General features: G+C 31.6%; 1 protein-coding gene across 2 annotated transcripts in view; it reads right to left on the bottom strand.

Annotated features, from left to right (window-relative positions):
* The window catches only part of LOC114327508 (axin-1), a 220,694-nt gene that overhangs the window by 24,878 nt on the left and 182,326 nt on the right, over nucleotides 1-13,490 (bottom strand). For both annotated transcript variants that reach the window (XM_028276148.2, XM_028276149.2), the window contains 3 exons: nucleotides 11,492-11,729; nucleotides 4,058-4,236; nucleotides 2,580-2,762 (listed from right to left, as the gene is read on the bottom strand). In XM_028276148.2, the coding sequence (XP_028131949.1) occupies nucleotides 2,580-2,762; nucleotides 4,058-4,236; nucleotides 11,492-11,729 (600 nt within the window). The remainder of the gene's footprint in view (nucleotides 1-2,579; nucleotides 2,763-4,057; nucleotides 4,237-11,491; nucleotides 11,730-13,490) is intronic.

Here is a 13,490-nt window from a genome sequence, read left to right as displayed (position 1 = left end):
TACTGAAAACATCATCAGGCATATAAAAGCTAAGATAAGATGGGTAGGTCATGTGGTAAGATCTGAGGAAGAGAGAGTGTTAAAGACAATATTTTTTGAAAGACGATAAATTAGTAAGCCGTCCCAGAAAAAGATGGAAGGATGATGAAGAATCCTGAAAAAAATCCAAGTGAAAAGTATCCCGAACTAGTAAAATCGGCTTGTAGAATTATTTGCATATTTGAAATAAAGATGTGAACGTGAACCATTTTATTTCAGTTTAAAATTAGTGAAATCCAAAAAGTGAGAGAAAAATTTGATACATTTTTTACACTTTTTAAATAATATGTAGTTTAATTGCGGCTCGCGAGGAATTTAAAATTTTGAAAAATGGCTCAGACTATCAAGGAGTTTGGCCACCTCTGATATATACATTCAAAATGAGTATCGTCGGAGTAGTTTATACGTTGTTTAAATTAAGTTAAAAACGATATATTTAGAATTATTGCTTCTGAGTTAGAGGAATGATAAGAAATATAGAATAAATCTTTCCTTTAATGGAGAGAATGAAACATTTTTTGATGGGGTTGTTTTAGAAAAATATGATTTTTATCCTTCTGCCTAATAAAGCATTGAAAAAGTTGTTTTAAATGTAGTTTATCTATTTTCGGAATAGAAATCCTATTGTAAAAAAATTTAAGATATGATTATTAGAAATATTTTCAAAGCTGAGTATTTTGATTACCCAGAGAAATCATCAACATTTCCATACAATATTCAAGAAATTGCTCATAATATAGCAAGACATTGAATAGAGCTCAAAATTGAGACCTCAAAATCAACATATTAAATTTAAAGGCGACTTATACGCCAGTCAATGGGAGCAAGAATAGGATATTAACTCCGAATTCTATCCTACTGCATGAATTTTAATGAAATTTTGGAAATAGCCTCTACTTATCTCCTAATTCAAATCCTACCCTATGCCGATGTGTGCTTTTATCTTGTTGGTGGTTCCCACCCCTTCTCAGGTGTGAAAATTTTTTTGGTTAAAATAACCACGGAATTCGCTAGAGAACCTAGTTCTAAGCAAAAACTGTTCTATAATTTTTTTTTGAAAACTCAATACTTTTTGAGTTATTCGTGGTTGAAAATTGGCCATTTTCATTGAAACATAACACCTTTTTGAACAGTTTCGCAAATACCTTAAAAACTATGCATCTAACTAAAAAAAACTATATAAAACATTTTTGTAGGTTATAAAAAAACAAAGAGACGCTTGCCTTTACAAATCTTCCACTTATAATACAAAAAGAGATATGGTAGGTGAAAAGAGTTTGTTTTTTTGGTACATGCCCAAATTGGTGTATTCAACTTGAAATAACAGAGAAACGGTCGATTTTAGGTGTATAATGTTATCAATACCTTTTGTAGTGCTTGAAAAGACCTTTAAAATGAGCAATATTAAAGATCCATTTCTTTCAAACTAAGCGAGATATGCTGCAAACAAAATTGATATTTAAGAAAAAATGAGAAGTAATTTTAACCCCCATCCACCAGAATGTAAATGCATCGTTTTCCTTCTACAATACCTTTAATTATAGTGTTATTTCTATGGTCAAAAAGTTGGACGGGTTTAAAATGAATGGTTTTTAAAAAATAATAATATCAAATTATAGAGCTCATTTTTAAATTTTCATGCGCTGTATAATTTGATCGTATTTTTTTCAAAAACCGTTCATTTTAAACCAGTCCAAATTTTTGGGCATAGAAATAACACTATAATAAAAAGTACTGTAAAAGCAAAACGATGTATTTTAATTCTCATGGATGAGGGGTTAAACATACTTCTCATTTCTTCTTAAAATACATTAGTCATCAATTTTTTTGTAGCATATCTCGCTTAGTTTGAATGTAATCGACATTTAATATTGCTTATTTTAAATGCCTTTTCAAGCACTACAAAAGTTGTTAGTATCATTATACACCTAAAATCGACCGTTTCTCTGTTATTTCAAGTTGAATACATCGATTTGAGCATGCACCAAAAAAACTAACTCCTCTCACCTACCATATCTCTTTTTGTATTATAACTAGAAGATTTATGAAGGTTTTTTTTTGTTTGCTTTGTTTTTTTATAAGGTACAAAAATATTTTGTATAGTTTTTTTGTGAGACGCATAGTTTTTAAGGTATTATTCGCAAAAATCTGTCCGAAAAGGTGTCATTTTTCAATGAAAATGGCCAATTTTTAACCACGAATAACTCAAAAAGTACTGAGTTTTCAAAAAATAATTATAGAACAGTTTTTGCTTAGAATTAGGTTCTCTAGCCTCTTCCGTGGCTATTTTAACTAAAAAAATTTTCAGCCCCGAAAAGGGGTGGAAACCACCCCGAAGATAAAAGCGTACATCGTCATAGAGTAGACTTTGTTTCTTATGCTATTCCCTAATTATTGTGAAAATATCAAGTAAATCGATGTAGTAGGATGGAATTCGGAGCCAAATACCCTCACTGACTGCCCTATGATGTTATAGATAATATTGACACTATTAACAATAGAGAGACAATGTAAATTAAGCACACATAAAGAATACCCACCTTCTTCCTGACGGAGCTCTTACAAATCTATCATCGGCATATTCTGGCATACTCTTCGATTTTACCATCGTCATTTTATGTTCCGAACTATCAGTGAAATCGTGGACATTTCCTGAATCTACACTGTATATGGAACCCTCCTTCTCTTTCCTTCTTGAACGAGGATACGAATTTTGAACAAGTCTGAAAATGATATTTCTAGTCAACAACTTTTATTGAGAGATATGTATTTTATGTATACTTTACGAAACAAGGTATATAGTGCAGCCGATATGTGAAACAATTGTGCATTTAATGATAGAAGTATATAATTTGGACCACATATACTGCCCATATAAAGGTTCAAATTTAGATATGAAGCCATCTCAGATTTTGCCTTTTACAAAAATGGCGGGGATTCAAAATGGCGACTATACATTGTGACTAATAGCACGATAACTTTTGAACGAGACTTCAGATTTCAACCAAATTTGGTATATAGGTTCTTTTTTTGATGTATAAGATCGAGGTCTTGAACCGGAATAATCGGTTTACCAGAAGTTGTGTTTTTCCTGGGTTTTATGTAAAAATATGCTGTTTTTTTTTTCAATTCGTTCACCCTGTATGTATTAATTTTTCAAAAAGTTAATACCGCCATTTAAAAGAGCGAAAAAATATTTTTTAGGAAATATTTTTAACTTTTTAGTTATATTAATTACCATTTAATAAATGCAAAACGTATCTTCACATGTACCTATATGCGGCAGATTATTTTTCTTATTGCACTTAATAAATGTTAATTAGCATAACTAAAAAGTTAAAAAAATTTCCTAAAAAATATTTTTACGCTCTTTTTAATGGCCGTATTAACTATTTGAAAAATTAATACATACAGGGTGAAATAATTGAAAAAAAAACAACATATTTTTACATAAAAACCAGGAAAAATACAACTTCTGGTAAACTGATTCTTTCGGTTCAAGACCTCGATCTTATACATCAAAAAAAGAACCTATATACCAAATTTGGCTGAAATCTGAAGTCTCGTTCAAAAGTTATCGTGCTATTAGTCATATATGTATAGTCGCCATTTTGAATCCCCGCCATTTTTGTAAAAGGCAAAATCTGAGATGGCCTTATATCTAAATTTGAACCTTTATATGTGTAGTATATGTGGTCCAAATTATGTGCCTCTATCATCTTCTTCTTCTTCTTCTTGTAATAGGACTATGTCCTGTTTCTTCTGGGAGCTTCTATCATTAAATGCACAATTTTTATAATATTTGCACGAATCTGCCACACTAATATCCAAGGGTAGGTAATTATTTAGTTTTTAAAATGCATATTAATATTTTTAATATCATTTTTGCTAGGTAAAAATATCAAATTTTAATTATACATAAGTAATTTTTTTATTAAAATCACATTTATGCTATGATTTGATAATTTCTTGAAAAAAAACTAGGTTTTGACACAACGAAATTAAATATATAGCTTACCTTGTTCGTGGTGGTGAAAATTGCCTAGGACTAGCCATACCAGGTGATTGACAAGAATTACGATCAGAAAGAACTCTTGAAAGATGTTGATCAAGAATATCTTCTGGATCATTATCATCCCCCATTTCTAGTTCACGAATGGCAGATTGAATATCACTTTTTGAACTCATACATTCATTCTAAAATATAGAAAATTTTCGTCAATATTATTTAATATATCTAAATTACTTCTGTGTTATACACAATGTCACACTTAACACAAAGATTTTAAATGTCTAAAATAACATCTTTGAAATGAGGAATCTAAAGTTAAACCGAGCGCCATTTATGATGAGGTGGTCATGATGTTACTGGTCTACTTAGTTTGCTGTTAGTATTAGCAACAAATATTGAAGTAAGTAGAAGAAGAGTTTAAATGGGAGAAATGGTCACGTTTCTGTCACTTCAATATAATCCTGTAGAGAGAGAGACTGCACAAAGGCTTGAGGAAAGTGGGGAAGGAGTACGAAAGGAGCGATTTAACTTATACTTATTAAACTTAGGTTTAATAAAATTTCGATGCCACTGATTTGCAATTTGTTTTTTTCATAAAATCTTTATTCTTAATATACAGGGTGTTTGGTAAAGAATGGGCCATAGCTTAACCTCAGATTCCTGAGGTTAAAATAGGTCGATTTAAGCTAACTTACCTTAGTACAAAAGTTGATAACCGAAATACAGGGTGTCAAAGATAAACTTTTATTTTATTTATTTTTGAATATTTCCTCACAGGCATTGGACAACAACACGAAATTTGGAAAGTGTTGCTGGTACTGTACAATCTACTAAATTATGTTAAACAAACGTTTCTGGCTACTACCAGTGACGTACGACGAGGGAACGTGAATGGTTAACCCTTCCCAAATTCTACGCCACTGGCGGAACTTCTATTTTAGTGAAATTTTTTGATTATCCAATACTTTCTATGTAAATAACATACTCTACATTCGTAACGGTAAAGTCGTTAGTTTTCGAGATATTTGAAGTTAAAAATGAAAAGGCACACTTATTTTGATTAATGTATTATGCTCCTTCGTTTTCAGATTCAAATATCTCAAAAACTAATGGCTTTATCGTTACGAATGAAGAGTATGTTTTTTACATAGAAAATATCGTAGAATTAAAAAATTGCACTAAAATAGCAATTCTGCCAGTGGCGTAGAATTTGGGAAGGGTCAACCATTCACTTTCCCCTGTCGTACGTCTCTGGTACTAACCAGAAACTATTATTTAACATAATTTAGTAGGGTGTACAGTACCTACACTTTCTGCCAAGTACCATAGGGATATGTCAAATAGTTTTTTAGTACCGGGCACACATATTTCTTAAAGTTTTAAATAAAGGATAAATTATTTAAAAAAATAATACTTTAAAATAATTTGACATATCCGTGTGATACTTGGCAGAAAGTGTAGGCAATGTACACCCTACTAAATTATGTTAAATATTCGTTTATGGCTACTACCAGAGGCGTACAACAGGGGAAAGTGAATGGTTGACCCTTCCCAAATTCTACGCCACTGATAAAACTGCTATTTTAGCATAATTTTTAGATTCTCCAATACTTTATATGCAAATAATATACCATTCATTCGTAACGATAAAGTCATTAGTTTTCGAGATATTTGAAGTTAAAAATGAAAAGGCAGACTTATCTTGATTAATGCATTATGCTCCTTCGTTTTTAGCTTCAAATATCTCAAAAACTAATGGCTTTATCGTCACGAATGAAGAGTATGTTTTTTACATAGAATATATTGGAGAATCAAAAAATTGCACTAAAATAGCAATTCCACCAGTGGCGTAGAATTTGGGAAGGGTCAACCATTTACGTTCCCCCGTCGTACGCCTCTGGTAGTAGCCAGAAACGTTTGTTTAACATAATTTAGTAGGGTGTACAATACCAGCACCACTTACCAAATTTCGTGTTGTTGTCCCATGCCTGTCAGGAAATATTCAAAAATAAATAAAATAAAAGTTTAACTTTGACACTCTGTATTTCGGTTATTATCAACTTTTGTACTAAGTTAAGTTAGCTTAAATCGACCAATTTTAACCTCAGGAATCTAAGGTTAAGCTATTATTTACTAAACACCCTGTATTAATGGCCGGTTGTTCGAAAGCTAATCAAAATGGAATCACCTGATCATTATCAAATATTTAATTACTGTCACTAACTGTCAATGTCAACTTTAATTGGGTTGCTGAAAACATAATTAATTACAATTATGAGATTAATTGATTAGTTAATCAATTATGTTAATAATTGTTATGTTAATTAATAATTAATTAATCAATCAATTGTGCTAATTATCGTAATGATAATTAACATAATTGATTACAATCAACTGATTGGCGTACGAACAACGGATTTTGTTATTTGATGGTTGCTAAAAGGACTTGATTATAATCAACTTCTTGATTAGCGTTCGAACGACCGGCCCTTAATCGTTAAATTTATAATTTTAAAACTTAAAAACTATGAAAACTTCAATAATAAAAGTATTTGTTTTATTAGGTACATGTAACTAAAATGTTATAACTTTGAATTAAAAATGGGTTTGTTCCAACACAACGAAAAACCATCAACATTTTGTTGTACTCTTGAATCACAATATTGTTTATCCAGTTCTAAAAAGATTCAGTTATTAAAAGTAAAAATATTAATATTCTCTACTTTCTACAAAAAAATACGGTAGGATTTGATCATAATTTGATAAAATGAAAAAATTTAAGGCTAATTGTGGTATGTACTGTCGGAAAAATGAGAGAATACCCATGCTTCATCGATGATATGCATACGAATCAAATCAAAAATTTCTAGTCAAAACAAAGTCTAATAGTCCAGAAAGCCACTGCGCATCCGCTAGGAAAAATATTCTAATTCGGATTTTTTGCACAATCTTACTCAAAAAGGACTCCTTTTAACAAATTTGCATGTTGCCAGGATCAAAAGGTGGTCAAAAATTTTTTAAACGTTTTTTTTTTGTTTTTTTCCTAAAATATTTTTTTTTGCATGGGAAAAAGTTTTTTTAGGTTTTTTGGATAATTCCAAACAGAAAAGGTCTTTAGTGACTTTTCTCTAAAAATGATAGTTTTTGACATATAAGCGATTAAAAATTGAAAAATTGCGAAATTGGCCATTTTTAACCCTCAAAAACTATGTGAAAAACTAAAAATTTGAATGTTGCCAAGGTAGGTAGATATTCTCTAAACATCGATTGATGAAATCCCGAAGAGTTTTTTGCAATACAATTTTCAAAACTCCTTTCTTTTTTAATTGCTAATCAAGCGTGCGCGACACTATTTTCCACCGACAGTATGGTGCAAATGAAAGGAATAAATTCGTTATTTCGTAAACCGGCGACTTTAAGGAAAAATCCCGAAACAGGTCGATTTTTATTTTTAAGTTATGATATTGTGGCATATATGGTATACTAGTGACGTCATCCGTCTGGGCGTGATGACGTAATCGATGACTTTTTTAAATGAGAATAGGGGTAGTGTGGTAGCTCATTTAAAATGTTCTTCAATTCTCTATTCAGTAATGTAAACATTTACATAATTATTTATACAGGGTGTCCTTCTACTTCTTTTTTTGTCAAATAATTTAATTTAATAAAAAAATTTTGAACACCCTGTATAAATAATTATGTAAATGTTTATATTACTGAATAGAGAATTGAAGAACCTTTCAAATGAGCTAGCACACGACCCCTATTCTCATTTAAAAAAATCATCGATTACGTCATCATGTCCAGATGCATGACTTCACTAGTATACCATATATGCCACAATATCATAACTTAAAAATAAAAATCGACCTGTTTCGGGATTTTTCCTTAAAGTCGCCGGTTTACGAAATAACGAATTTATTCCTTTCATTTGCACCATACTGTCGGTGGAAAATAGTGTCGCGCACGCTTGATTAGCAATTAAAAAACAAAGGAGTTTTGAATATTGTATTGCAAAAAACTCTTCGGGATTTCATCAATTGATGTTCAAAGAAAATCTACCTGCCTTGGCAACATTCAAATTTTCAGTTTTTCACATAGTTTTTGAGGGTTAAAAATAGCCAATTTCGCAATTTTTCAATTTTTAATCGCTTATATGTCAAAAACTATCATTTTTAGAGAAAAGTCACTAAAGACCTTTTCTGTTTGGAATGATCCAAAAAACCTAAAAAAACTTTTTCCGATGCAAAAAAAATTATTTTAGGAAAAAAACAAAAAAAAAAACGTTTAAAAAATTTTTGACCACCTTTTGGTCCTGGCAACATGCAAATTTGTTAAAAGGAGTCCGTTTTGAGTAAGATTGTGCAAAAAATCCGAATTAGAATATTTTTCCTAGCGGATGCGCAGTGGCTTTCTGGACTATAAACTAAGTTAATACTGAAAATAAACGGATGTGACTACTACCCCACCGTACGATTTTTCGCTACGTAAGATGTGTCAAAAATTTTTTGTGATGTTATTCTTTTTCTGATAATATATATTTATTGGTGATAAATGTTACTATTACTACCGTAATTAATTATTTGATATAGATTAATAATACAAAAATAATGAGTATGCAAATATAGTATTATGAATTTCTCCACGTTAAAGTTGTCAGCTGCATTAAGTGATTAAAATGAAAGTAAACTTAATGAATTCAGATCATTAGGTATCCAGACCATTTTCCAGACATTGTCTGCAAATAAATGTACATTCGTAAAAATATACTAATCTGTAATTTCATACACTATGATTGAAAAGTCAGATTAATATGTACACATTTGGCGAACTCATAGACAGAAGTTAACCATATTGACAGATGATTACTTACAAATTTTATTGACGTATTTTAATTAAATAAGTACTTATAACACCAAAAATACAATATTATATCAAAATAGCTCTTAAAAGAACTGAATTTATTCAAGTAAATAGGACTGATTATTAAAATTTATAAACTCTACCGAACCTAACCCAGTTTCACCGTCAAACTGACAGAAATCGAATCCTTCAGATTATATAGTCGGTTCGCTAAACTCAGACGCAACTGGCTAGATATTTTAGTCGATAATTTTTTTGTTTTTTGCCAATTTTGCAAAAATTGGCAAAATTACTAACTATTTAGTGATTATTAACTATTTAGTAATTATTTTTTGCCAATTTTACTAAAATTGGCAAAATTACCGACTAAAATATCTAGAAAGTTGCGTCTGAGTTTAGCGAACAGACTATAGTTGACCAGTACGATTACTCGAATAGGGCTTTTCATCGATTGTCATTTGTTTCGAGCTTCCGTCATGTGTCACATAATATTAATATATCTACGTCATACTTCTTCGGTTTGTATCATTGGTAATACCAATAACGTACGACGTAGATATATTAATATTATGTGACACATGACAGAAGCTTGAAACAAATTACTGTGAATGAAAAGCCCTATAGTAGACAATCATTATCTCTACTGATGTTGAATGTTTTTCTAAGAATGACATTAGAAGTACAGAAATAGTCAAGTGTGAGTTTAAATTTTCTACTAAATTAATATAACTACGTTGAACAATTGTATCGCCGTCTCACTGTGTCAATTATAAATATGTAACTGCGTATGTCTTGGATAACGTTTTTGCTTTGTAGACAACACTTAATAATCTATCTCTCTCGTTGTTATTTATAGAAAAAGTCAGCAAATTCAAAATATTTGCTTGATATGATCGTTCATGGGTATTCTTACATTTTTCCGACTGTACACGACCATGTGGCATTTAGATAAGAAAATATATAAAGTTTCTCCACTCTTCCATACTTTGCGGCTTTTGGGGATATTGCGGCCGCGGTGGCGAGGGGATCGCGCAAGCTCCGTAGTCGTTGTCACGTGGTTATTCCGCCATGGTTTCAACTCAGTTGGAACACAAATGCTATGCTGAAAAGTTACAGAGCTGAATTCTTCTATAACCTCTATAATCGTTGGTATTAGAAACGAATATAGAGCTGAGTATCGAAATCAAGTTATCGTTGGAATTTTTCTACGCTGAATAGGCAGCAAGTGAGGTGCAAACTATAGATCTCCCTGTGTCTTCTTTAATTCAGCATTCGTTTGGTTTGCAAGTAATAGAAACCACGAAGGCGTAACCAGAAACTTGGTCTCATTAGAGGTTTGACTTCTCCGGAAATAAAACTTCGAATTGTTATATAATATTGTGACTTTGTGACGATAATATAATTTTATCGTCTAGAGTCCGCCAATGAATTAAGTAAAACGTGTTTTTATACCGTCTCGGACGATATAAAAGTCGGAACGAAAAGCCTAGTTGATTATTATTCTTGGAGCGTCGATCGAAGAATAATAAGAATAAAAAACAACAACGAGGAATAAGAGGTGAGTTTTCCCGACAATTTTGGTGCGTTGAACAAATACGACGGTTTTTCCCTTTACCTATCCTTATACGAGCGGTGATTGTATTTCCCAACATGTCTTTTCCCCTGGCGAGCTGAGCGAGATATCCTATCCTTTTACGTACATTCCATATTAATAAAGGTAATTCCTAATCGGGAAAAGACGATGAGGAAATAAAGAAAAGGGTAACACAAGCTAGAAGAACAATTGGCTGTCTAAATGGAATACTTTGGAGCTCCGAAATAGGAATACAGCGAAAATACAATATCTATGAAACACTTATTAAAAGCAGCCTACTTTACGGAGCAGAAACTTGGAGAATAACCGAGAACAACAGGAAAAAATTACAAGCTGTAGAAATGGATGTGTTTAGAAGATCGTTAGGTATATCCCGTAGGGAAAGAGTTCGAAATGAGGAAGTAAGACGACGAATTGGAATAGATGGTTACTTAACAACAGACATTGAGAGGAAACAGTTGATTTGGTATGGTCATGTTCAAAGAATGGAAGACACAAGATTGCCCAAAAAGATAATGCAGTGGGTACCACCAAACCGCAAAAAACGAGGAAGACCCATAAAGAGATGGAAAGAAGGGGTAACCAAAGCAATGAGTACAAGGGATCTTAGAGATGGCCAATGGGATGATAGAAGGACATGGAAGTTAGGCATCGGACAACGTCGAAAGACGTTCTAAAACCGATACATACATACAATTCCTAATCCTCGCGATCGTCAATATTATTAATTCATGTACAAAATATCGTCACATTGGCATCGACCCGAACCGAAAACTCGATGCGTAGATTATAAATATATTTTATTAATGAAATTAACGAGTAATTAAGGCTAATTATCTTATCTTTTGTAGGTTCTGATTCTAAATAATAATGTCTTAAAAAGCGAACCTTTTTTTTCGACTGAATTTTGTTACCCGGAGACGTTACAACGACAGACGTTACAACTTTGTATGTTGAAATTGTTATAAATTAATTTTACTCACCTCTTTCAATTTCTTCTCTAGCAGTTCCTGTTGATCCTGATCTCGCTTAATTGGTCCCAATTTTTCAATTAGGATAGCTGCAAAAGTGTTTATATCCATAGCACGGCATTGTCGTGTATCTACTCTTTGTGTTCTTGGTATAAAAACCTGCTGCATGTGTGTTTCTTTATTTCTGGCTGCCAATTCTCTTATTTTTCTAGCTTCTAATACTTCTTTCCGTCTCGATGACCTACCGTCACTGATTTGAAAAAAAAATAAAATTATTTCATAGAATTTACATTCTAATTTTTATCAATTTATATTTGTTGTTGGTTTAAAGTTGTTGTTTATTTATATAAGTGTTGGTTTAAAGTAAATATGTAAACTTTTTTACTTTAGGCACAATATTTATCTTTAAAAAAATGGAGGGAAATCTTTTTTTCAATGAGTCATATCAATGTAGATTAAAGATAAATATAGAAAAGGCTATTGGTAGAGTTCGCAATGATCAATGATCCAGAAATATATTTTAGTTCGTATGAACATGTTAGCTTTTTGAATATGAAAAAAATTGCATAACTTTTAAACTAATTGATGGATCAATCTGAATTTTAAGGTTTGTTAAGCACCATGATGATCCAATTTTGGGCGCAATATCAAGGATGTAGGTTAATTTTTACAAGACGAATAATGAATAATTTTGAAATTTTCGGAAATATTAATTAATTTTACAACTTCTACAATACGCTATTTTGAAGCTTTTTCAAGTGTATATGTTACGGACAATGACGCAAATCCGGCCAATAACGATAATGGCGGGTTGAATTGGTCATTGTCGACAATGGCCGGATATTAACGTTATTGTCCATAGAAACTGGACATTGATGATAATTTTAAATTCTTGATAACATTTCTATCATTGTCCGGCCAATGTAGACAATGCCCGTCACCGGCAAGGGGGGTCAGGGAGGGTCGGCCGACCCCCCTGGATAATTACAGCTTAAGATAAAACAAGGTTATTGATAAATTTGGTCAAGATCGAAGGAGATTACAGTTTTTATTTACCGATTAATCTTTTTTTTTGTATTATATCTGATTCTTAAAATATAAATTTTCCTTGTTTTTTCATTCATATCTAGAATAGAAAAGCAACTTAAAGATTTTGATCCCCCTAGATTTTTTTCTGGCGGCGGTCCTGATGTCCGTTGCTAATCGGTCAATGTTGAAATTTTGAATAAAAGATAGGTTATGTGTAGGTTTACTATTGTTTACTTCATGTGTGTATTAGTCCTGTCGCCAGGGGGGTACAACGGCCTCCTTTATTCAGATGGACTTACCCAAATTTTTTTCATGTATTTTGATCCATAGAATACGAATTTTTTGGGTAACAGTTGATCCGGATGTCGATAAGATTGTTATTGACCAAGAACTTGAGGAATTACTAACATAGATTTCTCGCAAAACAAAACATTTTTTTTGTATTTTTTGGGTCATTCTAAGTAAAAAATGTCCTAACAAGTTTTCCCGTAGGATGCTCAGTTTTCGAGATAAACGCGGTTGAACTTTCAAAAAATCGAAAAACTGCAATTTTTAAACCCGAATAACTTTTGACTAAAAAATAAAATAGCAATTCTGCTTAGCGCCTTTGAAAGTTAAAGTCAAATTATATCGGTTTTGATTATTTGCTTTGCTAAAAATTTATTGTGTTATTGTTAAACAAAGCTACAAACACCTAGTGCGTGAGTGATGTTTTCTATGATTTCTCATTTAAAATCGAACGAGTAGGTAGAATAGGTACTAGTGCAATCGAGGCTATTTCTACGTAGCATGCGTTAAAACGCATGTAAAGGCACGGGAAACACTATGTGTTTATAGCTTTGTTAAACAATAAAAAAATAAATTTTTAGCAATGCAAATAATTAAAACCGATATAATTTGACTTAAACTTTCAAATGTGGTAAGCAGACTGGCTATTTTATTTTTTAATCAAAAGTTATTCGTGTTCAAAAATTGCAATTTT

The sequence above is a fragment of the Diabrotica virgifera genome, chromosome 7 (assembly GCF_917563875.1).
Source record: "Diabrotica virgifera virgifera chromosome 7, PGI_DIABVI_V3a".
Lineage (NCBI taxonomy): Eukaryota > Metazoa > Arthropoda > Insecta > Coleoptera > Chrysomelidae > Diabrotica > Diabrotica virgifera.
Note: the sequence above shows the minus strand (reverse complement) of the source record. Positions and strands in the feature narration are given on the sequence as shown.